The sequence below is a fragment of the Neomonachus schauinslandi genome, chromosome 10 (genome assembly GCF_002201575.2).
Source record: "Neomonachus schauinslandi chromosome 10, ASM220157v2, whole genome shotgun sequence".
Lineage (NCBI taxonomy): Eukaryota > Metazoa > Chordata > Mammalia > Carnivora > Phocidae > Neomonachus > Neomonachus schauinslandi.
This window is the reverse complement of record NC_058412.1, coordinates 52,233,026-52,260,630: the sequence shown is the minus strand read 5'-3', so window position 1 is coordinate 52,260,630 and position 27,605 is coordinate 52,233,026. Positions and strand designations below refer to the sequence as shown.

Sequence of the window (27,605 nt, the reverse complement as noted above, 5' to 3'; positions counted from 1 at the left end):
CAGTGAGATGGGCACTAGGATTGTTCTGAGCAGAGGAGTCACATGAAAGGATCTGCATTTTAAAGGATCATTCTGGCTACAGTGAGGAGATTAGACTGAGGAAGCTCAGGGAGAAGCAGAAACCAATGAAGAAGCAGCTCGTGTAATCCAGGCCAATGACAACTTGACCCATGGAGACAGCAGCTGAGGAGGTTAGAAGTGGTTGGGTTTGGGGATATATTGTGAATGGCAAACAGAGTTTTCTGACAAGCTAGATGAGAAGAGGTTTGGGGCCTGAGAATATGGAAGGACCCAACTGGCTCACTGGAAGAAATATTTTTGACCTGAGTAACTAAAAGGATAGACTTGAAATTCAAAAAGATGAAGACGTCATCTCCTCCAGTCTCTTCTAGAACCTCACTTCAATAGGCAACTGCCCTTACTTTTGTTTTAATTTCTCTCTCTCCCCCTCTGCCTCCCGGTGCCTTCCTATTATACTAATCATATACTCAAACATCTCCTGATCTAGCCACCATACAATCTGTCCTTTTCTATTCACACTTCTTAAAGAAATAGTGCAACCCTTGCAGCACCCACCATCAACTCACTACTCTTCTGAAACCACTCTTGTGGAGGCCAGTGTCATCCCACTGTCCAATCCAGAGGACATTTTCCAGTCTTTATCCTACCTGACCACTCTGGGGCATTTAATCCTCTTCCAGACTCTGATTTCTTACCTCTGTAGGGTCCCATGTGTGTGAGAGAGACATTGCAGTCTACTGATTCTCCCCAAACCTCTCTGGATATTCTTTCGCAGTCTCCTTAAAGGGCTTTCCTTACCAAGCTATCGTTTAAATCTTCCTAAACCTCAATTCCATTCTCAGCCCATTGGTCTTCTCACTCTTGACTTTTCAAACTTGAGTACAAGCACCTCCTTATGGACAACTCCAAACAAATCAATTTCATAATATTCAACTTCCCTAGGTTCTCTTTCCTAAAAATGATTTGCCCAAGTTCCCCAAAGCCCTTATCCCACTTTACCAGAAATAAATAAGCAATCAAAAAAAAAATTTTTTTTTAAGATTTTATTTATTTATTTGACAGAGAGAGTTAGCGAGAGCAGGAACAGAAGCAGGGGGAGTGGGAGAGGGAGAAGCAGGCTTCCCGAGGAGCGGGAGCCCGATGTGGGGCTCGATCCCAGGACCCTGGGATCATGACCTGAGCCGAAGGCAGACGCCTAACGGCTGAGCCACCCAGGTGCCCCAGCAATCAAAATTTGTAAAAGGCACACCTTCACCCAATTCTCACTGTAGTGCATCCCCCAGAGTGAAAAACACCAGAGCTCTACATGTAAGATCCATAGGGCTTCTTATATTTCTCTGACATATATTTCTGTAAAGGATGCAACATGGTGTTAGTAATGTGATGCACTGGAGTGCCTGGGTGGCTCAGTTGGTTGAGTGTCCAACTCCTGATTTCGGCTCAGGTCATGATCTCAGGGTTGTGGGATTGAGCCCTATCGGGCTTGGCACTGGGCATGGAGTCTACCTGGGATTCTCTCTCCCTCTGCCTCCCGCAAGAAAGAGAGAAAAGAAGGAAAGAAGGAAGAAAGAGGAAGGAAAGAAGGAAAGAAAAAGGAAGGAAGGGAGGGAGGGAGGGAGATGTACGAGTCCATGTTGGAATGTTCTGAATTCAGGTATATCACAGAGTAGTAGCAGTAAAGACCAATTTTAACAGACCCTAAATTAGATAAGCAGAAACCCCGGCAGAAGTTCAGCTGAGCCCTGGTCAACCTACAGAATCTTGAGAAATTATAAACCATTGTTGTTTTAAGTCCCTGGGGTTGCAGGTAGTTTGTTACACAGCAGCAGAAAACCCAGACACAGGGCAAACTGATCATATCAAACCCATCATCTTCCTCATTAAACCTGTGTCTTCCCTCTTTCCACCCTCCCTCTCTCCCTGAATAATATAGCTCAGCTGGTGCCACTTCTATCTCATGCACCTGCGCACTCAAACTAGAAGCCTGGAATCATGCTTGATTCGGTATCCCTCTTTCAACCCCGAAATCCAATCAAGCATCCAAGTCCTGACTATGTGAACCTCCTAAATATTTGTCTGCATTCTTCTCTGTTCCTATTAGTGTTCTGACACTTAGACCCTCACTGCCTTTAACCTGGATCATGGCAACAGCCTCCCAGAGGCTCTAGACTCAGCTCCTTCCCATCATTCACATATGTAACTAAACTGCAAATCTGATCATGGCATCCCCTCCTAAAACCCTGACTGGCTTCCCTACTGCTCAAAAGATAAACCAGACTCACAGGGTCTCTGTGATCTAGGCCCTGTATTTCTGTATTCTGTATTTCTCCTCAGGCCTTTCCAAGTATGACTCTTCAGACAGAAATCATAAAGGAAAAGACTGACCTATTTGATTGCACAAGAATTAAAAATATCTGCAAAACCCCACTTTAACAGAAAGTAAATGACAAAATAGGGGGGAAAAGTCTGCAATGTGTATGTGTGTGTGAAAGGATTAACATCTTAAATATGTGAAGAACTTCTGTAAATTGTTAAGATGAACACTGTAACAGGAATATGAGCAAAGAAACAAACAAAAAAAGCAACACAGAAAAAATATAAAGGACAGATAAATAGACATACAGACAGACGGAAAGAAACAAAGAGAACATGTTCAACCTCATAAAGAAGATACACTTCCGGGGCACCTGGGTGGCTCAGTCAGCTAAGCATCTGACTCTTCATTTTGGCTCAGGTCATGATCTAATGGTCCTGAGATCAAGCCCTACGTCAGGCTCCTCGCTCAGCAGGGAGTCTGCTTGAGATTCTCTCTATCTCCCCCTGCACCCTTCCCCCCCACTCCCTCTCTGTCTCTCAAATAAATAAATAAATCTTAAAAGAAAAAAAAGATACATTTCTTATGTAAGTATGTATTGGTTTAATCTTTCTGGAGGCTATTTTTTTTTTAAAGATTTTATTTATTTATTTGACAGAGAGACAGCGAGAGAGGGAACACAAGCAGGGGGAGTGGGAGAGGGAGAAGCAAGCTCCCCACCAAGCAGGGAGCCCGATGCAGGGCTTGATCCCAGGACCCCGGGATTATGACCTGAGCCAAAGGCAGACACTTAACGACTGAGCCCCTGGCGCCCCTGGAGGCTATTTTACAATACATATCAAAAGTTAAAATATTGGAGTGCCTGGGTGGCTCAGTCGATGAGCGTCTGCCTTCGGCTCAGGTCATGATCCTGGGGTCCTGGGATCGAGCCCCGCATTGGGCTCCCTGCTCCACGGGAAGCCTGCTTCTCCCTTTCCCACTCCCCCTGCTTGTGTTCCCTCTCTCGCTGTCAAATAAACAAATAAAATCTCAAAAAAAAAAAAAAAAAAGTTAAAATATGCATATCTTTTGATCCAGCCATTTCACATTCAGAAATTTATTCTAAGGAAGTAATAGAACAAGTACCCAAAGGCTTGAAAAATACTCATTGCGGTTATTTCATAATAGCTATAAATAACCTAAATGTCTAATAGGAGATTGGCTAAATAAATCACGACACATCCATACAATGGACTAAAACTGATGATGCAGACATATAACACAAAAAGATAGTTAGGATATACTGCTAAGTGAAAAAGCAGATTACAGAGGATGATGTGAAGTATAGTCTTAGTTTTATAAAAAATACACAAGTCTGGAAGGCACACCAAAACATTAACAATGGTGATCTATAGGATTATGGGTAATATTTTCTTTTTTTTTTTTAAGATTTTTTTTTTTTTCCAGTTAATCTCTACACCCCACGTGGGGCTTGAACTCGCAACCAGAAGATCAAGAGTCATAGGTTCTACCGACTGAGCCAGCCGGGTGCCCCAATATTTTCTTTCTTTGTCTAACTTTATCTTCTGACTATTCTATCTCTATGGATTAATTTGTATATAAAAAAATATTTTATGAGGGACGCCTGGCTGGCTCAGTCAGGAAGAGCATGTGACTCTTGATCTTGGGGTCATGAGTTCAAGTCTCACATGGGGAGTAGAGATTACTTAAATTAAAAAAAAACTTAAAAAAATATTTTATGGCTTCATGATTGCTTTCTTCCATTATCAACCACATATCATATACGGAACTAGCATTCATTTCATTATTTCAAGTCTTCCAGCCCCCAACACTAAATACCAGTTGAGAATCTCCAGCGGGGCCCTTAACTGAGATACAAACATATACAGCATTGAGCAGTGAGTTATAATCCTGGAAACTTCTCCGTGGTTTCAAATAAATGGAAATTGAATGAGATAATATTATAATAGTCCCCACAACACTGCCTTCCATTGAAAGTATTGAGAAGGGCCTTCTGTGTATGAGGACGGTAGGTGGGAGACAGGACGAGAAGGGATAGAAAGTAGGAAATAGGTTAGGTCCCTACGGCATTGATACTCAACTTTTCAGACAAATGCTTCTAAGCACATTTAATTAATAAGAACTATCAAATGATAACTCGTTATCTCTTCAGAACTCAACCTTTCTGGAACATGAGGCCTAAAAAACTAATTTCTGTGCCAAAAGGAGACAAAGCCCATGCTCAGCAGCTCCTGTAGTTTAATCACAGGCAAGACCCTCCAACTCTCACTCACAGCCTCTTTACAGTTGCACACGGTTCTAACAGGCTTAGTCATCTGGTTTTGAGTCCACTGCAGATTAAAAGCAGCAAATTAGAGAGGCACTAATTCAGGAATGCACACAGATAGCAGCAAGAAGTGACAAGGGACAGTCTCCGAAGAAAGGAAAACACAATAAAGCACAAACATGAAATTCTACAAGCAGTGCAAGCCAGGAGCAGTTTATTCAGGAGCAAACTGTCTTACCTATATCAAGCAAAGATCCTAACAGATCTAATAACAACGCATTCGAGAAATAAAAGAATGGTGAGGTGTTAGACTTGGAAAGTAACGTCACCATCATGTCATCCTCATTTTACAGACAAGGACCCAGATGGACAGAGTTGGGAAGTAAGCTGTCCAGAGTATAGGGCATGGTGGTCACCAGACAGGTTCTGATCAGGCGTACTTTCTACCTACATCACACTACCTCCGTGACATATAATCTAGAAGACAGGAAATATGTAATTTGTTTCAGAAAAGGTCCTATCCAAAATAGTACATTTTCAAAACTGATAAAACACTCAGGGGTCAGGAACACCTGTCTTCCCACGATGAGTCATCTCACACAGGCTTTCCAAATGACCAGGCCACTATTCTATTTATCTTGTCAGTCCTTTTCTTCATAAACCTAAGGAATTTCTCCCCATCCTTCCTTACTCTCTGTAACCCCCCCAATTCAACTTCTACCCCCACAGCATAGAAAACAAAAGCTAGGAGATGTGAAAAAAAAAGGAAAAAAAAGCCATGAGGCAAGAACTCCCTTAACCTGTCAAACCTCACCAATTTCTTATCTTCTGTACCCATTCTTTCTCCTATGTCCTTCCAGGTCAGTGAATGAAGTGCTCTTTCTCTTGTCCAAAGTCCTCTCCTACACCTGAGTTCAGGTTTCTATCCATGACCTGTCATCAACTCCTCAATCCTATTCCATCAATAATCCCCCCTGTACTCTATTTCCAACCCCTTCCTTTCTACTGGCTACTTCCTCTCTGTTTAATGTACTCAAGACTCTTCCACCATTAAAAATAATAATAAATTCCTCCGTGACTCAGCATCCAACTGACTTCCCATTCACTCGTATCACTGCCTCCTGACTCCATCGATCCATTGAAACTGCTCTAACAAAGCTCATGAATAATCTCCATGTTTCCAAACCCAATAAACACTATTCCATCCTTATCATGACCTTTCTGATTCCTAACACCCCGAAGTATCTACACTCTTCTCCTTTTAAATCTACTTAGTATTCATTTCCATCACTTAATATCTCCTGGTTCTACATCTATATCTCCAATCATTCTGCCTCCATCTGCTCATTCATTCCTTCAACTGGTTTTCACTGAGCAACTGAGATGTGTCAGGCGCTACACAGGGCACTGGGGATATACAGTGAACAAGTCAGTCAACGCCTCTGTTTCATGAAGGTCATAATCCTATGGAGGGAGATAAACAACAAGCAAGAATTAGTTGATACAGGCTACCTGGCAAAACAAAACATGGTAAGTTCCTTATATTGGATGGTGAAGGACGGTCTCTCTGAGGTAAGATTTAAGTGAGGTCTGAATGGCAAGAAGTCAGCTATGGAAAGATCAGGAAGAAGAATCTTCCAAGCATTAAAGACCTATTTATGAGACCTGAAACCATAAAACTCCTAGAAGAAAACATGGGCAGTAATTTCTTTGACATCAGTTGCAGCAGTATTTTTTCTAGATACATCTCCTAAGGCAAGGAAAAATAAACTATTGGGACTACACCAAAATAAAAAGCTTTTGTGTTGTTTTGTACAAAACGAAAAGACAACCTACTAAATGAGAGAAGATATTTGCAAATGATCTATCTGCTCAAGAGTTAATATCCAAAATATATAAAGATCTTATATAACTTGACACCAAAAAAAACCCAAATAATCCAAGTAAAAAATGGGCAGAGGACCTGAATGAACATTTTCCAAAGACAACACACAGATGGCCAAGAGACACATGAAAAGATGCTAAGAAAAAAAAAAAAAGATGCTCAACATCACTAGTCATCAGGAAAATGCAAATCAGAACCACAATGAGATATTACCTCATACCTGTCAGAATGGCTAGAATAAAAAAAATAAGAAATAACAAATGCTGGTGAGGATATAGAAAAAAAGAAACCTCTGTGCACTGTTGGTGGGAATGTAAATTGATGCAGCCACTGTGGAAAACAGAATGGAAGTTCCTCAAAAAATTAAAAAAAGAAATACCCTGGGACGCCTGGGTGGCTCAGTTGGTTAAGTGTCTGCCTTCAGCTCAGGTCATAATCCCAGGGCCCCAGGATTGAGCCCCACATCAGGCTCCTTGCTCAGCGGGGAGCCTGCCTCTCCCTCTGCCTGCTACTCCCCCTGCTTGTGCTCTCTCTGACAAATAAATAAAATCTTAAAAAAAAAAAAAGAAAGAAAGAAATACCCTATGATCCAGTAATTCCACTACTGGGTATTTACTCAAAGAAAACAAAAATACTAGTTCAAAAAGATATATGCACCCCCGTTTATTGCAACATTATTTACAATAGCCAAGATATGGAAGCAACCCAAGTGTCAATCAATAGAAGAATGGATAAAGATGTGGTGTATATATATAAAATGTAATATGACTCCGCCATAGAAAAAATGAAATCTTGCCATTTGCAGCAACACAGATGGACGTAGAGGGTATTATGCTAAGTGAAATAAGTCAGAGAAAGACAAATGCTGCATGATCTCACTCATACAGGGACTCTAAAAAACAAAACAAATGAACAAAGAAACAAAAAAACAGACTCTTAAATACAAAGAGCAAGCTGGTAGTTGCCAGACAGGAGATGGGTGGGGGTGAAATCGATAAAGGGGATCAAGAGGTACAAACTTTCAGTTATAAAATAAATAAATCATAAAGATAAGAAGTACAGCATAGGAAATATAGTCAAAAATACTGTAATAACAGTGACAGGTGGCGACTACACTTATTGTGGTAAGCACTGAGTAATGTACAGAATTGTTGAATCACTATGTTGTACACCTGAAACTAATATAACACTGTAAATTATACTTCAATAAAAAATTACTTATTAATATTAAAATTATTTTAAAAATAGATTTTAATATATTTTTCTATCCAAGTATCTACTCCCTCATTCCCTCTTTCACTCTTTATTTCATTCCTTCCTTTTGCATTTCCTTTGTTCTTTTCTTTTATCCCCTCCGTCCTTCATTTCTCCCTATCTTTAAAAAAAAAAAAAAGAACATTCCAGGCAAAAGAACCAGCCAAGCCTAAGATACCAAAGAGGAAACGATGTTAAATGCTCAAAAGAGATAACAGGGCATCATTGTGGCTAAAGAGCACACAGGATTTTGGTGAAGAGAGATATAAGCCTTTATAAGCCAGGGTTAGGGTGAAGAGAGATATAAGCCTTTATAAGCCAGGGTTTGCAGGTCAGAGGGAGGAGTTCGGATTTTACTCCAGGTGTGCTATACTCTTCCTCTACCTACCCATACCCCGCTTCTCTCTTCTTCCACACAGTCTCCCTGTGAGATCTCATTCCATTTCACTCTTCATTAATATCATGTGGTTATAGGACAACACTCACCAAACCTTTCTCTAAAATCCAGGCCAGTCCTATCCTCCAGTGTCCTAAACCATATCCACCCTTGGATTTTCACTGGTGCTTCACACCAAAAAGTCCCAAACTAAAGTCATTCTCTTTCCCTCAGACACTGTTCTTTCTTCATTTTGTTGACACCATTATCAACCCAGTCACTTAAGCCAGAAGCCCAAGCTTCAACCTAGCTTCCTCTCACCTCCAACATCTAATTATGAACACCAATTTTTCAAGTTTAAAGGAGAGATCCGGAAGAAGGTAAATAGAAAAGGAAAGGAATCTTTTGCCTCCACTAATAATGACACCTCCCAGTATGGCTCATACGTAAGCCAAGGTTAACAACCCATCTCAGGAATGTTGTCTTAGTCCCAGCTACACAAGTCTAACACTTCAACCTAACCAACCCATGCCACTGTCCGTCTCAAACAGTCTCAACAGAAGCTACAGAACTTAAAAATCATGTCTTCCAGTTAGAAGATATCTTTGAGACCACCAGTGATCTCCATATTTATATAACGAAAAACACGCTCACAGAAGGGAAGTCATGTGTCCCAGATCACTGAGAGAGACTACACAATCTACTTCCCTTACCTGATATACTTGTTCGTTCGTATGAGCGAAACCTCGAATCAGAACTTGAATATATAGACTTGGACATTATTCTATCATATCACCTTAAAATCACTCCAAAATTGCTGGGTGAGCCACTTAAATGACCCATTTTATATGAACATAACATATTAATAATCTAAAACTATGTTTTTAAAAGAGAAAGAAATACTTCATTTTCTGAGAAAGTCTACATTATCTCCAATTAACTTTTTTCAAGTGAATTCTCATCATTGGTCAGAGAGCCACCAAGATCTGATCTTTCTTTCCTTTTTTTTTTTTAAAGATTTTATTTATTTATTTGACAGAGAGAGACACAGCAAGAGAGGGAACACAAGCAGGGGGAGCGGGAGAGGTTCGAGAAGCAGGCTTCCTGCTGAGCAGGAAGCCCAACGCGGGGCTCGATCCCAGGACCCCGGGATCATGACCTGAGCCGAAGGCAGACGCTTAACGACTGAGCCACCCAGGCGCCCCTGTGGTATACCCTCTTAAGAGGTATACTGTAGTCCTAAGAGGTTGAGGGAAGGGAGGACATGAGATTTTTATGTTTATCAAAGAGAATATGGTTTTGTTTTTTAAATATTTTATTTATTTATTTAGAAACAGCATAAGCGGGAGGGGCCGGGGGAGAGGGAGAGAGAGAATCTCAAGCAGACACCACACTGAGTTCAGAGCCTGATGCAGAGCTCAATCCCAGACCCCAAAATCATGATCTGAGCTGAAACCAAGAGTCGGGTGTTTAATTGACTGCGCCACCCATGTGTCCAAGAATATGTTATTTATTTATTTATTTATTTATTTTTAAAAGATTTTATTTATTTATTCATAAGAGACAGACAGGCAGAGGCAGAGGGAGAAGCAGGCTCCCCACTGAGCAGGGAGCCTGATGCGGGACTCGATCCCAGGACCCCGGGATCATGACCTGAGCTGAAGGCAGACGCTTAACTATCTGAGCCACCCAGGCACCCGAGAATATGTTTTTAAAAGATTCATAAATATGGCACTAGAAGCTCAGTTATAAATTGAGTCTAGAGAGGTGGTACCTATAATTGATCACTGTATGTAGCTCTTAGAACATAGATAGGCATTTATTTCTCCCTGTTCTTGCTACGTTCAGAGAGAAGCAGTGAAAATGGGGATCATCAGTAATCTTGCCCAGTGGTTTGCTCTGTGAGCTCTGTGACCTTGTTGAAAGATCAGATCTTGGGGCACCACGAGTTAGAAACTTAATGCATGCCTCACTCAAAGACAAATTCTAGTTACTTCTGAGTTTTTGATCCTTGACCTAATCTTCTCCATCTTCATAATATAGACTGACATAGTTTTAGAGTTCCTTTATGTAGTTAAGATACTTATACTTTGTATCTCTACTTTTGAGATTGATAGCATTAGCTATCCATAATTGAATACAATCAATAAAGAGATTTATGTGATTTTTCTGGAAGGTGTTCTACTTTGCTTTGAGTTTATTTTTCAACTTTACCAAAAACTTACAAGATTTGATAGCTCTTATCCTTTTAATAAGGTCCCAAACAGATCTACTATAGTAATGGAATAGGAATAGGGAGGTCTGTATATCTCACATTTGTCTGGTCTGTAGTGCCTACCCACTAAATTTGAATTAGTATTGATTTACTGTATTATTTCTTCAATTAATTTATTCTCTAGTACCCACTGTTGCTCAAATGTAAGAGTCCTGAATTGGATACAAAATAAACCTAAGGTTTACACCCTGCCTCCTAAGAATTATCTAACACTAGAAAGTAGATACGAATGAAATAGATAAATAGCAAAACAAAACTCTGAGATTATGGGCCCAAAGAGTCAACAAAAGCAGCAAGAATGACAAGCAACCACAGGACAGGAGAAATGGATGGACTGTACGGAAGTTAGGTGGGATTAAGGTAGGTGGGTAGGGCAGGGGAGGGGATCCCAGGTACAGGGAGCACTATGAGTAAAGCACTGGAAAGAACTATATTCACGGTACAAGGGAGATGAGGAGGGCACAGGCCTAAACGAAACAGATAACCTGTGTTAGAGCACAAGAATTTGAAGCTGGATAGGCAGCTGGGATCAGGCGTTCCTCAGGGGCAGAGAAGCCCTTCATATTAATAATCACATGACAGGCTGGGGAAATTTTCCAACACACAGGTGGCTTTCAAGCAGGAAAAAAAAAAAATCAAACCACAGTATTTATCTGAGATTCTCTTCTCCTTATTCCTCATCTCTATCTATCTTTCTATCTTCTGAGTATAGCATTCATTTAAATAGTTTGAGTTCCTTTATATAGTTAAGATAATATAGTTATGATATAACTCATATTTCTATTTTTGAGATTGAAAGATGTGTGTGTGTGTATGTATCTCCAGGACACTAACTTCACCAGGTTATAGACACAGCAAAACAAATGTTGCCTGATAAAAACAAAATTCATGCACTCAAATACTAAGTTACCATTTACAGACTGCTAACTATATGCTAGGCACTATGCTAATCACTTTGCATAATTTCATCTATTCCTTACAACCAACCACAGTATTAGCCGTATTTTACAAATGAAGCCAGGATCTTCATTGCCCAACATCACAGGTCCAGGATTCAGGCCAAGGGCTGCCTAGCTCCAATTCCCATGCTTTTAAACCACCACACATGGGGCTAAACTCGGAAGTCTTCTCCTAAGTAGAACATCACAGTGCTTCCATTATTCTGGGGGATAGGGGAAGAAAGACAGTACCGGATAGCACGTTTTCCTCAATCATTACTGAGTTACCCCTTCTGGTCAAATCAAGATTATTCCATAGCCAAAAGGTCAGATGGAATTATTTCTCCCAACACTACCTAATCCCCACCACCAAGATGCCCAGGCTTCTAAAAACAGTAGGGGACAAAGGTCTGAGGAACAGGGCTGGGCAAGGGAAATTAAACAAATCTAACAAACCGGTAGGATAATCAGCACTTCCTGAACCAACAAGATTCACTGACCAGGGAAAATGATGAGTTGGGGGAATTGCAGGAGACTTGCCACCTCTGTAAATGTTGCTCAAGCCCCAATCCTCCAAAAGGGGCCCAACCGACAAGGCCAGAGTCCTCTTCTTTTTTCTTGTTCCCGAAGGGTAATAAAGTCTCCATTTTGTTCTCAAATTCATGCTCTGTACCAGGCGGACAATAATCTCTCTCTCATCCTAAAGGTCCCAGTACAATAGCTGTAAGCATCCTCAAAAACAGGCAGCAAACAAAATTACATGGCATTATATTGCTTTCTCCAGGATTCAAGTCCCAGATGAAAGGCATCATTATTTAAGATCATTATAATTACAAATGATAATCTAACATCAATGCTATGCTTGGCCTTCTATGATAATAATATAGGGATGCCATAAACTCTTTCATCCAATTATCTCTCGGCTCTTCAGAAATCAGGACTAACAAAGCTTCGGTTGGCATTGCCATCCACTGTCTGCCAAGGTTAACTCAGAGCCCAAGGAGAAAACTGACCAGTTCAGGCTGATTCGCTCACAGCAGCTCCGAATGAAACTCCAGATTTTCACTCTTTCAACTTTGTTCCAACTTGAGGAATTCGCCCTCTGCCAAGATGGAAGTGTCACTCATAAGAAGGACTCCTCTTCCCTAACAATTGTCCAAAACTCAAAAGAAGAACTGAGATTGTTTAAAGTATACATAATACACTAAAAATAAAGATAGCAGACTAGTAATACTAGATCCTGGAAGGGGAAGGAGGCACAAAATACTGCAGCCAGGATTGCTGAGCGATTCGAAATCACATGCAATGAAAAGGCTTTTTTACTTTGGGTATAAGCACAGAACATATGATTTATTTATATAGACAATTCTGTTCCTCAAAAGAAACCAAAAATGTTGCAACACTCACTTCAACTTTGCTAAGAATATAACATATGCAAACGTGCAGAACTAGACGTGTTCCCTAAAACAAGGTTACTCGAAGGGGTTCCAGAGAAGACTCCATTAAGAACAATCCACCTTCACAAAATGTTTCCTAACCATTTCAGTCCTCACTGGTCTCCTTCCCCTCAACACCTCCAGAATTCAGACACTACACCACACACCCTGTTGTAGGGTGCTTTTGTTTCATGTGTATTGCTCACATTATGTCAACAAGGAGGGCAGGAGCCAAATCTTCCATTATTTCTCTGTATGCCACAGCATCGTAGAGCTGAAAATACCGTAGATGCTCAATAACCCTTGCTACTCCTGGTTGGCAGGGCAAGCTGTCTCTTCTGCACTCTGCATTATCCCTATGCCCTCTTGTTTCATGGTCACAACATCCCTACAGAGGTAGGAAGGACATTTTTTACAAATGAGGAACCAGTGGCTCACATTGGTTAAATGACTTTCCCCAAAGCCACACTGGAAATAGTAGTCAAAGAACTTGAACCCCAGATCCCTAATTGCAAGTGCTAGACTCTTCCTGAAAATTCTTCTTTGTACAAAGAATTATCAACATCTTCTCTCACAACATTCTGATTTTTAATAACCCTTCCCAACTGAACCTCCCTATAAACAATTTCAAGTCAGAAAATGCTTCCACAATACTTTGGGGCTGCTCAGATATGAGCAATGAGAATATAAGGAGAATTGTCTAAAGTTGATACTCCATATTCAGCTAGTGGTAGAGTATAGTTACAACTCCCTCGGCCAGAGCCTACAAAGACTTACCATTCTATCTCCTTTAGTTCACTGGTTTATTTCTGGAAGTAGCCATTTTATAAAGAAAATGACGTGAAGATTTTTAACCATAACAGGTTAAACAGAAAGACTGCTGGCTCATTGATTCTGAGAAAATGAATTTAAAAATTAAGTGATTCAGGGCGCCTAGGTGGCTCAGTCGTTAAGCGTCTGCCTTCGGCTCAGGTCATGATTCCAGGGTCCTGGGATGGAGTCCTGCATCGGGCTCCCTGCTCGGCGGGGAGCCTACTTCTCCCTCTCCCTCTGCCTGCAGCTCCCCCTGCTCATACTCTCTCTCTCTCTCTCTCTGTGTCAAATAAATAAATAAAATCTTTTAAAAAATAATAAAAAGTGATTCGCCTGAAGTCAGATTAGACCCTTCTGCGCCATCCCTGACTCCTCTCTCCTTCCCCACAATGGTCAACACGTCATGTTGTGCCACCTTGGCACGACTGACATTTTGGGCTGGATAATTCTTTGTTGTGGTGGGGAGGGAGGGCTACTGGGTATGCTGTAGGATGTTTAGCAGTATCCTTGGCCTATACCCCCTAGATGCCAGTATTACCTCCCACCCTGTAACAATCCAAAATGTCTCCAGACATTACTAAATGTCACCTGGGGGTAACTGCTCCTGGTTGAGAACCACTGCTCTGGACCAGCGGTCTCCAAACAGAGGTACACAAAACAATCCACTGGGGTAGAAAAATATATAGATGAGACTCTCCACTTATATTGATTTCCACCTTAAAAAATAAGATTTTATCTTTATTACTATTTACTAGATGGCCCAACACTAGTGTTCCCATCCAGTCTCTATGTCAGTCCTGGGTCTCATATGAATCTGATGGAATAATGAGGAAAGAGTGGAAGCTCCATAGCACAGGCTGACATGGACTGCGATGTACTACAGTTCATGTGCTTGGTTAAGTGGATTTACTGATCACATTTGTTTTGAATGAATTAATCCTCATAAAGCAAAAAGGGGCTTTAAAAGATTCCTGCAAAGATACCTTGGGTTAAAGATAACATAAGCATACACAAACAACAAAACTATGGCAGTGCCTCATTCCTATTTGGGTTAATTTTTTTTTTTTTTTTTTATTAGAGAGAGAGAGAGAGAGGGCACACAAGCGGGGGAGCAACAGAGGGAAAGGGAGAAGCGGGCTCCCCGCTGAACAGAGAGCCCGATAGGCTCGATCCCAGGATCCTGGGATCGTGACCTAAGCCGAAGGCAGACACTTATCCACCTAAGCCATCCAGGCACTCCTCCTGGTGTACTTTTCATCAGTCACATTACAATGTAGAAACAATTAAAATCTAATAAGATATGACAAGAAATTCACCAAAACCTATCCAGATGACTTAAAATATAGATTTGCATCTACTATCATAAATGATGAACTTCATTTTAAGTATATATTGTACCTTCAGATATTAGCTAATAATAGCAGGACATGCATATAATGTATAAACAAACAAGCATACCTATAATGAAGAGGTTAAATGGTTAACTGATAGTGCCATTCTATGCAAAAAGTTTAGCCATCATTGCTCGAAACCAACACTGTCTAATAGAACTCTCTGTGATGATGAAATATTTTCTATCTGTGCTGTGCAATACTGTAGCCAAAACGTGGCTATTAAGCAACTGAAAAGTGGCTAGTGTGCCTGAAGAATTAAAGTTGAATTTTAATTTCAATAATTTAAATTTAAACAGCCATATGTGGCTATGGCTACTTTACTGGACAGCATAGCCCTGGACCACTAATAGATTATGCTAATATGCTATTATGCTATCTCAAAACATAAAGCTGCCAACGAGCAGTGCACTTTCCTACTTTTTGTCTTTGGCCATGTTATTCTCTATGACTTGAATGTTCTCTCAACCTTGTCCACCTAGTAATAAATTCTTATTTTTGAAGACCTACCTCAAATATCACCTTTCTTTAGCTTTCCCTGACTACTCCTGACCCCACAAAATTAATTGCTGCCTCCTGTCTGTTGCCCTACCCCTTTCATAGCCTTCCACTCCAGCACTTGGAGCTACTGGCTCATGTATCTGAAGTTCTAGCACTAAGAGTTCCTCAATGCAGAGTCTTATTTCTCACTGGCTGATGCCCAGCACATAGTGAGTGCTCGGCACTGGTCACTGGTTACAGCAATGAGTGAACCAACAAACCTTGATCTCCCCATTTAGACTGCAGTGCTCCTTCTACCACACCAAAAAAATGGCTCCAGAAAAGCCGACTGAAGGCTACTCTTTGCTACTTCACAGTGCCAGATGCTACTTCAATAGACAATACCATTTCTATTATTATCACTGTTTGGCTCTTTCAAATGCAGATGTCACAGTTACTTCTTAAGCAGGCTCAGAAAGCATTTATCCTTTGAAGGGCACAAAATGAAGGTACGTGGTGGTGTTGGTCCCCTCTCTGAGGGGTCACCTTTCAAATACTGCAATGACTGCTCTGCTGCAGTCGTATGTCACATGTACCAGATTAACATTCATCAAGCTTTTCCCGTATACTCTACATGCAGTTTTAGCTACTGAGGTACAAGTGGACGCCTCCCCTCCTACCCTCCCACTCAGAACCCATGTGAAACTGTTTCTCTTTATCATCTCTCATTAAATGAGTGTGACTTTGTTAGAAAGACCAAAGGAAAGGCTTTGACCATGCAATTGCTTATTCTGGATTTCATTTCTGAATTCTAAATTTGGCTATATTTAGCAAAGCTATAACCGTCATCATGCCCAAAGCCAGGAAGAAGACACCATTCACAAACCACCCCCTGAAAATCTGCAGTTGCCACTAAAAAACCAGACTTCCCAGCAGGCAAAGACTTCTGAAGTGGGAGGGATCAAACTGGTGTTTGCGTCAGAGAAGACCTCAGGTGCTTAGAACCAACCTCTCTGCCTGGCACTAATGCTCTCCAGAACCTCGCTGCCTCTTCTTTTCTCTCCAACATACCTTCTGCTCTGGTCACACATATCCTCACTCTCCCCCTCATCTACTCCCTTCTGTACCACTGGTCATCCCACTCCCCCACCTGCTTCTCCTTCAAGCTGCTTGCCTCTCACTGAACCTTCAGGCCTGCTCCCCTGCCCCCAAACACTATCCCTCCCTTCCCCACAATTAGCATAGGGCTGATGCACAGATGGTAGCAGTGCATACTGGAGAGCTATTCAATAATTACTCCAAAGACCCAGGGCCACTGAAGGAAGCGAGCAGCAAGTGAACAGCAGGGAAACAAACGTAAAACAATTTCCTTCTACCATTCCATGTCCTTCTTTCCTTGCTTCTGGAAGGGAAACTCGTACTAACCCAGATGATACCACTAGTCAGTTATCCCCGAACTCATCATACTGTTTCACCACTCCACACTTGCATATACTACTCTCTCTACTGGGAAGGCCTTGGGTAACCCTCATCTGGACCATCTGCTGGGCAAGTTCCATTCCTGTTCAAACCACACTTCATCTATAAACCCTGGCCCTCAGGCCCCTTCTCTTTATCACCTCAGAACATCTTTTATCATCTACTATATATCAAGGGCCATACCAAGGGCTGGACACTAATCTTAGGTTTATTTGTTGGTCTATGAGCTCCTTAAGAGCCAGGCCCACATCCTATTCAAATTAGTAATTCTGGAATCTAATGCAGTTCCTGCCACAAAGAAGGCCTAATGAACATTCACTAAATGAATACATGTGTGCATCATATCAATACCAACACGATGTAATTATATGCTACACATGTGTGTATAGAAACATACGTACATGTATACATATGTTTGTTTTAGGTATTTAAGCCTCACTATCTTGTGATGTTGGTAGAAGAAATTGTAAGTTTACTGGTATGGAAATTCACTCAGTAGTTCTCATTAACTCTAGACCTGGATTCCTTTAGTGGAAGTAAGGAAACTGCTCTGATGGAGCACGTGGTCCACCTTATACAGAACTGATACAGGGGGCGCCTGGGTGGCTCAGTCGTTAAGCGTCTGCCTTCGGCTCAGGTCATGATCCCAGGGTCCTGGGATCGAGCCCCGCATCGGGCTCCCTGCTTGGCGGGAAGCCTGCTTCTCCCTCTCTCACTCCCCCTGCTGGTGTTCCCTCTCTCTCTGTGTCTCTCTCTGTCAAATAAAAAAAAAAAAAAAAAAAAAAAATTCTTTAAAAAAAAAAAAAAAAAAAGAACTGATACAGTTCTGGAAAGTGGTCTTGGACACAGCAGGTATTTAACAAACATTTACTGTTTAAAGCTTAGATGTAAGGCCTCATATAGCTAAGGACATATAATAAAAGCACAGCTCTTCAGTCCTTCTCTGAGCATTGCTCCAATTTTCCCATTGAGCTCATTCCAGAAGCTTAAACCAAATCTTCCCTTGACATCACATGCCCATGACCTCAGACATGATTAGGAAGTCATCATGGCATCCTCACTGAGGAAGCTAGAGAAAATATCCAGCCTGGAGACAGCCATATCCCTCTGAACTCATGGTCTAAAACTTCACTTCTCCCAAACAAGCCCCAATGGACTAGTAAGTGAAAGCAGACGAGCAGGGCTGATGCTGATGGGGAGATGGCAGCCCACGTATTCTCCTGTCTTACTCTAGCACCTCTTCCTCGGTGCTCTTGCATTCCTCACTATAAAGCATAGACTGATACCCATTTTAAAGAAACAGGAGTGACAGGTGGGATGTGGTGCTGAAGAGTCTGTGTTTAAAGCCCACCCTCCCAAACTGCCTGGTCACTGCCCTGGCAACTCGATGCACAATCCTCATCATCCTTGGACAACTCTGGCTGGGACTGGTGGTTAGGTCCACACCTGGGGACTCAAAAAGAAGAGGGTGCAGGAAGGAACATGGTCACCCAAAACATCTGTTGACCCTTCAAGGAGCTAGTGAGGCTTCTGCAGAAAAATATCTGATTCTGTCCACCCACAGTGGGGAAAAGGATTGCTGCAGATTGCTACAGCCAAACTAACCTTCACATCCCCCCCCCCACTCCCCCTTAACTACAAAAAGGATATAATGTTGCTGGCAAATAATGGCTACCATTCATTGAACACCTGAAAAATGTTAAATAATTCATACATCGGCTCATTTGATATTCATTACCACTCCATAGGATAGGGGTTCTCAATCTTTAGCTTGCATCAGAATCTCTCCAGAAATCTGTTAAAGCCCCACCCTCATGGTTTATGGGGTGAGGCCTAATTTGCATTTCTTTCTTTCTTTCTTTTTTTTAAAGATTTTATTTATTTATTCATGAGAGACAGAGAGAAAGGCAGAGGGAGAAGCAGGCTCCCAAGGAGCAGGGAGCCTGATGCGGGACTCGATCCCAGGACGCTGGGATCACGACCTGAGCCGAAGGCAGACGCTCAACCATCTGAGCCACCCAGGCGCCCCCTAATTTGCATTTCTAACAAGCTTCCATGTGATGCTGATGCTCCTGATCCAGGACTCCACGCTTTAAGAACCACTGCCATAGGGAAACAGATTCCAGAGAGATTTGAAATGCCTTATCCAAGGTTTCACAGCTAGTAAAGAACAGATGCAGAATTTGAACCTAGATCTGCCTGACTCTGTAGACACTGCTGGTAACCATGCTACGCTGTATGTGTGAATATTTGCCTCGTCTTACCAAACGCACTGGCAGCTCCTTAAAGGCAGACATCACCCTTTAGACCTCCCTAGCATCCCTCTCAGAACTTAGTGGCACCTTTTTACTTAGTAGGTGCTACATAAATAATTTGTATACAGACTCCTATATAGCTATATACTTCTAAGAGCCACAAATTCAAACTCACCTATAGTCAAAGAATATAAAGAGAGCAATATCGCCAGATCCAGTTTTACGTGAGACTCTCTCCTGCTGCTCTAAGTCTTGGCCCATGCTGTCTCCACACCTGGATAACTCCTACTCATTCTTTGGTCAGTCACTTCCTGCAGAAAGCAATTCTTGGCTCTCTAAAACTGGGGGCCACTGCATCCTAAGCCTGTCTCCGTGATAGCGCATATCACTCTATTCTAACTGGTTGTTTTCCATCTCTCAACGTAGTCTGTAAACTATAGCATCTAGTTTTAGGTCATATCCCCAGGGCCTAGCACAGTGCCTGGCACATCATAAATACACCATAACTGCTTGTTGAATGAATAAATGAATGCAGAGCTGCAAGCCCTAAGTTCCACATAAAAATACTATAATGCATGATGTGCAGTTCTCAGGGATGAATTCCAGGGAAGAGGAGGACAGCCTAGATTACAAAGAACAATTTTGCCTTTTCTCTTTCTCCCATCATTCAGACTCTGAAAACAGGCACGGCTTAGGGTATCACCAACTACAGTAAGACAATATCCTAGCTGAACAAAATGCTCCTAGGCTATAAGGTCAGCAGAAGCCATTTAAAGGAAGGAAAGAGCTCTGTGCCCCTCATGCCTCCTGATTTCTCTCTCACGTACTCCTTCTCCATTTCTCCATCCCACTGCAGTTAAGGGCTTTGGCACAGGGATGAAAGACACAGATCAGACTCAAGGGTGCGGATCTGGCAGCGGGCACAGAAGCATCTCCCATCCTGCACCAAAGCCCACAAGGAAAGATCCAGAGGGACAGTGACTCAGGCCCCGGAATAAGTCCACCTAGAGCAGTGCTGAGAATGGAAAAGAGCAAGAATTTCACAAGGACATTAACTGTCAGATCTTTTTTTGTTAAGTGTTTTTAAAGTAAAGGCTTCCACCCAAACCCCAGAAAAATGGGCCCAAGTTGAACCCAGTACTTCATAAGCTGAAAGCCAAACACAGCTTCCTCATCCTCTCAACCCACCTGCCTGCAACACTCACCGTGACAGGCATCTCCCAGGCCCAGGGTAGGACCTTTGCTTCAACCTTAGCTTGCAAAAACGCTCCTTCCCCAGCTAATAAACTGTCCCCCCCAAAACCACCATGTTGCAGTAACAGAAGCCTCCCCCTTCCTGCATCCCCCCTCTCAGCCGATAACACAACCTACAGCAGGTTGGCCCCATCCAATTAGTTTGAATAGCTTCATGCCAAGGAAATTGCTGCTTTTATTAAAAATAAAAGCACACAAGGCAGGCAATGGGCTGTGAAAAGTATGAGTCTGGCGTAATTATGAAGGTCGAGGTTAAGGTTACCAAAAGATACACGCAAAGATTTCCAGAAAGCCTGGGGGATAAAAATACGTATTTACATATCTACAGATATACAGATGAACACACATGGAGAGAATTTACACAGCAGATCTAAATAACATCTTCTCCAATAGAGGAAAAACAAAAATCAGATGCTACTCTCAAGTAATTCTTTTGGCTAAAAAATAAAAATAAAAACTAAAACAGGAGGAAGAGGGGCCTAGTAGACTGCTTTCAAAATAACCACATTCATCTCGTGTAATTTCTGTTATCTTGGCTACATCCTGGGGACCGGATTACAGTTGGGTCAGGAAACAAAACTAGTCAAATCCACCAAGAGCCTTGGCTCTTAGAAAAACATATTCCCATTCTCTGAAAATCCTCTCTTCCTCAAATGCCTACTCCTGGGAGTGGGAAAGTTGGGTAGAAGGAGAAACCCCTCTCTCTTCTTAAAGCTACTCCATCTCCACCCTTCAGCCCTCACATCACAATTTCAAGTTTAAGGAGGATGACAAGCCCAGCACCCTACATTTGATGTGAAGCTTTACACTTTCACACATGCGTTTTCTCATCTGATCCTTATAATTCAGTGAGGCAGACAAGAATTGGCTTGCCAATTTTTTAAAAAATAATAAAATAAAAGGCCACTGAGGTAAACAATTTCCAGCAACGTCCTTCCACCCCACAAGCCCGGTCACTTCCAAATCTCAGTTTTAAATTTCTCAAGGACAATGATTCACTGAGCAAGGGAAGGGGGAAGGGAGGGTCAACTGGTCAAAACCCATTCATACACTGAACAACTAGAAACCAGTCTTGCTGCATCAGCATAAGATTTTAATTCACGGCGCACTGAAAGAGTCCCACCATACCTTCCGCCAACACCTCGTCCACAGTGACCTGCTGTCGCCCAATGCCAAAGACCCTTCCGATGTAGCCACTGCCCAGGCCCGAGGTGCTGCCCCCACCTCCGCTGGAGCCGGAGCCCAGGCCAGAGCCGCCCTGCTCTCGCCGGGAGTCGAAAAACTTCTTCATCTTGCGAATAGGAAGCAGTAAAGCAAAATACCGACGGTTTCTGGATTTTTTTTTTTTTTTTTTTTTAAAGAAAACAAGAGATCCAAGGATTTCTTCTCGGATTTCAGCTCAGAGAGGAGCCACCCGAATCCGGCCGTGGGGGTGGGGGCTGAGGGAGGATGCCTATAGGAATATGCGTGTCAATCGCGCCGCGGTCCCCTCCTCCTCAAGAGAGCGATTCGTGTAAGTTTAAACCTGTGATGACAGAAGAGAGAGAGGATGAATCAGTAACACACTTACGAATTCAGCCGCTGAGTCCTAGAGAGAGCAAAAGCCATCATCCCGGGGAAACGCTTCATGCATTTTCCTAGCAGAAAAACCCTAGGGCTGAAAACCCGGCAGAGCCCGGGACCGCGGTGCCCGCGGCTCGGAAAAAGGGAGGATTCGGCCGCCTCGGGCAGCGCCGACCGAGCCGGGCACTGCCTCCCCCTCCTCCCGGGTCTCCCCGCCGCCCCGAGAGGCAGCATCCCGGCAGCACCCACTTGAGACAGCTCGGCGGCTGGCGCCCAGCTACCAGCCCTGCAACATTGTCACGGCCGCCGGGCCGGCCTAAGACGCGGAGAAGAGGCGGCGCTGCAGCGAGAGCCGGGGCCGCGTTCGGCGCCCGCCCGCCCGCCAGCTGATCCCCGGAGCGCCCAGCGGAGACTGACCCGCCGCCCCTCCCCCGCGCGCGCTCCCGCCCGGCTCCATCCACCCAACCAGGAAGTGAACCGCCGCCGGAAGTGCCTCTCGGGACGGCGCGGCGACGGGCCGAGGCCCTCCTGTTGCTGCCGCTCAATCGCGACAGACGAGAAGGAGTCGTCGGAGAGAAGGGGACCCGGGATGGGGGCGTCTCAGTGTGGAGAGAGTTTTAGAAAAGAACTTTTATCGCCCGGCTCGCATGGCACTATGGGAAAGGTAGTTCGGCGCAACCCAGCGGTTGGACTACAACTCCCAGGATGCCCCTGAAGGAGCGAGCGAGGTGGCTGCGGTGGCCTCATCGGCCTCGAAGGTGGTTAGTGGGGTGGTGCATTTGTGGGGATTCGGTTATTTAAATATATCCGGTAAAGAAACTGCCAAGGACTAGGAAACTGCTGCATGTACCACCCTTTTGGAGCCATCTTATTTGCGGCTTGACCTCCCTGCACAAGGGATTCTGGGGGTTGTTTCCGAAAGGATCGAGGCTGACACCTGAAGGCGCGGCTTAACCTCTTAGCTCCTAGCCTGTCCTGCGAGGCTTAACGACGTCACCTGGGCAGAAAGTGGAAGACAAGGGGTGATCGGGAGAATTTTGCTGGCGGTTGGTACAAGGCCACACCCGAACGCCAACCCTAAGTAAAACCTGTACCCTTCTCCCCTCAACCTCAAAAGCTGTTTTTGCTCCCAGTTGTTATTGAGAACTACTCTGCGGTCAGCTCTGAGCTAGGCACTGTGAGAAAACTTAAGACAGTGTTTCGTCTGGGAATCTACAGGCGAGACTCAAACCGAGAAACTTGAGGGGTGTGTGCAGGGCAGATCCTAGGGTACCAGGAGATCCAAATTGCTGGTCTGATCCCATACTTTAGGGTTTGGCTGCCGACAGTGACGCTTAATTCTTCCACCTTTCCTGATGCTATGGGTGGGCCTGACCTTCACAAATCCCCTCACACAAACACCCAAGGCTGACTTTCTGTTCTTTCTTTTTCACTTCAAGATTTCCTCCTTGATGCTTATTTTACCCTGATATTGCCTGAGTGCCAAAGTCCACTGGGTGGACAACGTGATTTTCATCTGCCAAATGCAGAAGATTTGGAAGGCCGGTTAGTACCCTTCTCCATCCCTAGATTTCCTGATGGGTGATGCTGAAAGTAGTTCCAAATCCCTGCCCCCACCCCCGCTGCCCCCCAAAATCCATGATTTTTCTAACCACCTGAATATAGGTTATTTCTTACCTCCACCCGCTCTCCCTAATTCTGCAACAGCGCTCTTGGCTTGTAATTCATCCCAGAACGTTTTCAATAGGCATTTGAGGAGAGGACAGAGAGGTACTCCGGGGGGAGAGGGGGGGTGGTGTTTCTTACCCTCTCTAATCTGAATGTTGAACTGAGCCGTGACTGAACTGAGCCGTGACTGCTGCTTCTCCTTCCTCTCTTCTTCTCCCTCTTCTCCTCCTCCTCCCCCCCCCCTCCTTTTTTCAAGTAGTGCCTTTGTAGTTAAGCTTCCTGTGTAGAGACAGCATTTTTTTCTTCCAGAGGGAGTCAGTGTTGTCACCTCAGTTCACAAATTCATGCAGCCACCTCCAGGGTAGAATGCAGCACCTGCTAAAACATTCCCTCAAAGGAAGCCCACGGAGGCATGTTCTCTGCACTTTCCTTAAAAGGCTAGATTTTGTCTTAAGGAAGTTTGGAATAGACCTTAAAATAGATGGGAAAGCTCATTGGAATTAGATTCATTGACCTCCATCTTTATCTACATCTATTGATCTTGGCTGACTTTTTAAAGAGGTTCTGTTGGGTCCTAGAATCTGTTGCTATCTCAGTTTTTACTTTTCTAGACATTCCTGTTACCAGACTAGGCCAGACTTATGCAAATCCCAACTCTCACTTCCTTGGAACAAAAACTTGTTTTTTTTCTGATAGGATTAAGGCAGCTAACAAGCATCCACCTGATGCTTTGAGGAGGTGTTTTTTTTTAAAAAAAAGCAAAAGAAAGAAAAAGCATTAGAACACTGGGTTTCTTGCTTTCCACTCTTTCAGAGACTAGTAACAATTATAAGACAAAATTCCAGTTTTTAATCCTTTACATATAATAAATTATTTGATCCTCATAACAACCCTATGAAATAAGGTAATATAAATTGTACTCATTTTTTAGATGGGGCATCTGAAGCACAGAGATAAATGAGTTGCCCAAAGTCACACAGATAGTGTCCGGCGAAGCTAGCGCTCAAACCCAGACATTTTGGCTTTAGAGCCCAGTGTTTAACTAGCTACACTAAACTGCCTACTTAGAAAAAATATATATAAACTGATTAAAATACTAGAAAATAGTTAGAAACATCTGCAAGTAGCAAGGGACCAGAAGACAGGAAATATCTGCCACTCCATAGCTGTGCCCTAGACTACTTAGATCTCTGTACCTATTTCCTCAGCCATAAAACCAGTGCCCTCTTACAACTCTTAACAATTTTCTTGTTCCTGAGTGCAAAATAATCACAGATCAGCCACCATAATCCCAAAACTCTTACCACACTCACTTGCTGTGTAATTTGCCCCACCCTTTGTTGCATTCCTATTCAACTTTTCATGTATATTGTCGCCTCAAGTACTCAAAGTCAGGAACAGTCTTCTACTTATCTCCTTGGGCATTCAATACAAAAGTTTATTTGGTATGTGTCCTTACCAGTATTTAAATAAGCCAAATAATTGACTTCAAATTAAATGTGACATGTAAGAGAGCAGTCTGATTAAGGTAGAAAAATTGATTTGAGGGCGCCTGGGTGGCTCAGTTGGTTAAGCGACTGCCTTCGGCTCAGGTCATGATCCTGGAGTCCCGGGATCGAGTCCCGCATCGGGCTCCCTGCTCGGCAGGGAGCCTGCTTCTCCCTCTGACCCTCCCCCCTCTTATGTGCTCGCTCTCTCTCATTCTCTCTCTCTCAAATAAATAAAATCTTAAAAAAAAAAATTGATTTGAAGTATTCTGGACTAGGTAAGCTTTTAAACTTAGTCTAGGAGATACTATTGATAAATACCTAATCAAAGAGAAGGGGAGGGCGCCTGGGTGGCTCAGTAAGTTAAGCAGCTGACTCTTGATTTGGGCTCAGGTCATGATCTCAGGGTTGTGAGATCAGGCTCTGCGCTGGGCATGGAGCGTGCTTAAGATTCTCTCTCTCCCTCTCCCTCTCCCTCTGTTCCTCCCCCCCAACCCCCACCCCCATTAAAAAAAAGAGAGAGAGAGAGTGCGAGAAGGGGAAAAGAAAGTGACATTTACTGTGTATTTTCCATATGCCAGTTACTGTATTAAGCACTTAACATAATATCTTGTTTAATCCTCTTGTATGCATCTCTGCAAAGTAAATACTATTATCTATTATATTAAAGTAGATACTATTATACTATTATCCCCAATTTTATAGATGAACAGTGAAGATTTTGTTAGTAGCAGAGGGATGTGCATGGTTTGTTAGGTTAGGAGAAAATGATTTGCCCTGTGGTGTGGCTAACTCATGTCCCAGTAAACCCAGTTATGGCAATGTGTGGTGCATCCTTAGAGGAAATCAAAGGGAAGGGGACCAACTTTAATTAACTACCTTAACTAAGGCCCGCACTGTGTTGGATATTTAATCATATCATTCAGTCTTCACAATACACCTATGAGGGACACATTACTCTTAATTTTGTCAATGTGGAAACAGACTGAGCCAGGTTAATGTATGTTAACTATTGTTACACAGAGCCTGTAAAGGGCAGAGGCAGAATCAAAACCTGACTGACCTCAAAACCCTCATCATTTTCACTACACCATGTAGCCATTCTATATTGCCAGCTTTTAGTCCAGCAGAATTTATTAGGAATACAGAATATCAGGCCCCACTCAGATCATTAACTATTGGGTTACTAAATAATGAATGAATCAAATGCATCGCTTAAGGGGAAGAGCCATATACTTTTTTCTACACTTTTGGTTTAACATTTTAAAAACCTTTTTTAATTTAAATATCTTTCCTGTTCTTCTAAGGTATAATTGACATATTTATCATTGTTGTATTTTCTCCAGCACTAAAAATGGTACACAGGGATAGTTTTCAGAAATTTATTTTCAGCAACTCCTTAGTTAGTGCTTAAAAAGAGAGAGCAGGGGGCTAAAAGTGAATAAAATATAATCCTTTCAATGTACGTCAGTTGCCGTAACAACGGGCAGCAGAGTCCATCAGCAATGGCCTCTAACTTTAAGAAGGCAAGCATGGCATCATTTGCCCAGCGAAAAAAGGATGAGTCCTAAGCCAGAGCTTACTGAAGAGCAGAAACAGGAAATCCGGGAAGCTTTTGATCTCTTTGATGCTGATGGAACTGGGACCATAGATGTTAAGGAACTTAAGGTGGCAATGAGGGCACTGGGCTTTGAACCCAAGAAAGAAGAGATCAAGAAAATGATAAGCGAAATCAATAAGGAAGGAACAGGAAAAATGAACTTCAGTGACTTTTTGACTGTGATGACTCAGAAAATGTCTGAGAAAGATACCAAAGAAGAAATTCTGAAAGCTTTCAAGCTCTTCGATGATGATGAAACTGGGAAGATATCATTCAAAAATCTAAAGCGTGTGGCCAAGGAGTTGGGTGAGAACCTCACTGATAAGAAGCTACAGGAAATGATCGATGAGGCTGATCGAGATGGAGATGGAAAAGTCAATGAGCAGGAGTTCCTGCGCATCATGAAAAAGACCAGCCCTTACTAAAATCAGCCTCTTCTTTTCATATTGTGTGAAACCTGGGTTTTGAGAACATAAACTATTTTCTCCTACTGACCTCCCTGTATAACTTTAGTAACAATCTTAAATCTCTCTTAGGTATTTGAAAGTGTTCTTTGACACTTAAGTTCTTTTTAAGGTGACCTGGGGATTGCTTCAATTCCCCAGAGCAAAACAAAAGCACATTAGGGTGGTGAAAAGGGTCTTAAAGCTTTCACCCACCTGCATTTCTGCCTTGTATCACCTCACTCTTGTCATGCATTTCCACAATGATGCCACCCAGAACGACTTTTTAGACAAGCACATGTTGTATCCATGCCACCAGAAGCAGGGGCATCTCCTTGATGTTTCTAGTTATAACTGACACCTGAGTGCCGCTTTCTCTTTTATAA

The 27,605-nt window shown here is 42.8% G+C and overlaps 2 protein-coding genes across 2 annotated transcripts in view; one reads left to right on the top strand and one right to left on the bottom strand.

The window, feature by feature from the left end:
• AAK1 (AP2 associated kinase 1) overlaps nucleotides 1-22,439 on the bottom strand; it is a 155,558-nt gene extending 133,119 nt beyond the window's left edge. Inside the window, exons 1-2 of the mRNA XM_021699275.2 lie at nucleotides 22,271-22,439; nucleotides 21,587-21,983 (exon numbers count right to left, since the gene is read on the bottom strand). Of these exons, the coding sequence (XP_021554950.2) occupies nucleotides 21,587-21,749 (163 nt within the window). The 5' untranslated portion in view covers nucleotides 21,750-21,983; nucleotides 22,271-22,439. The remainder of the gene's footprint in view (nucleotides 1-21,586; nucleotides 21,984-22,270) is intronic.
• Nucleotides 22,440-26,681: 4,242 nt separating this feature from the next.
• LOC110588817 (centrin-2-like) lies at nucleotides 26,682-27,329 on the top strand. The gene is given in 2 exon segments (XM_044918852.1): nucleotides 26,682-26,729; nucleotides 26,731-27,329. Coding segments are annotated over 2 exon segments (519 nt in total). The 3' UTR covers nucleotides 27,202-27,329.
• Nucleotides 27,330-27,605: the final 276 nt, after the last annotated feature.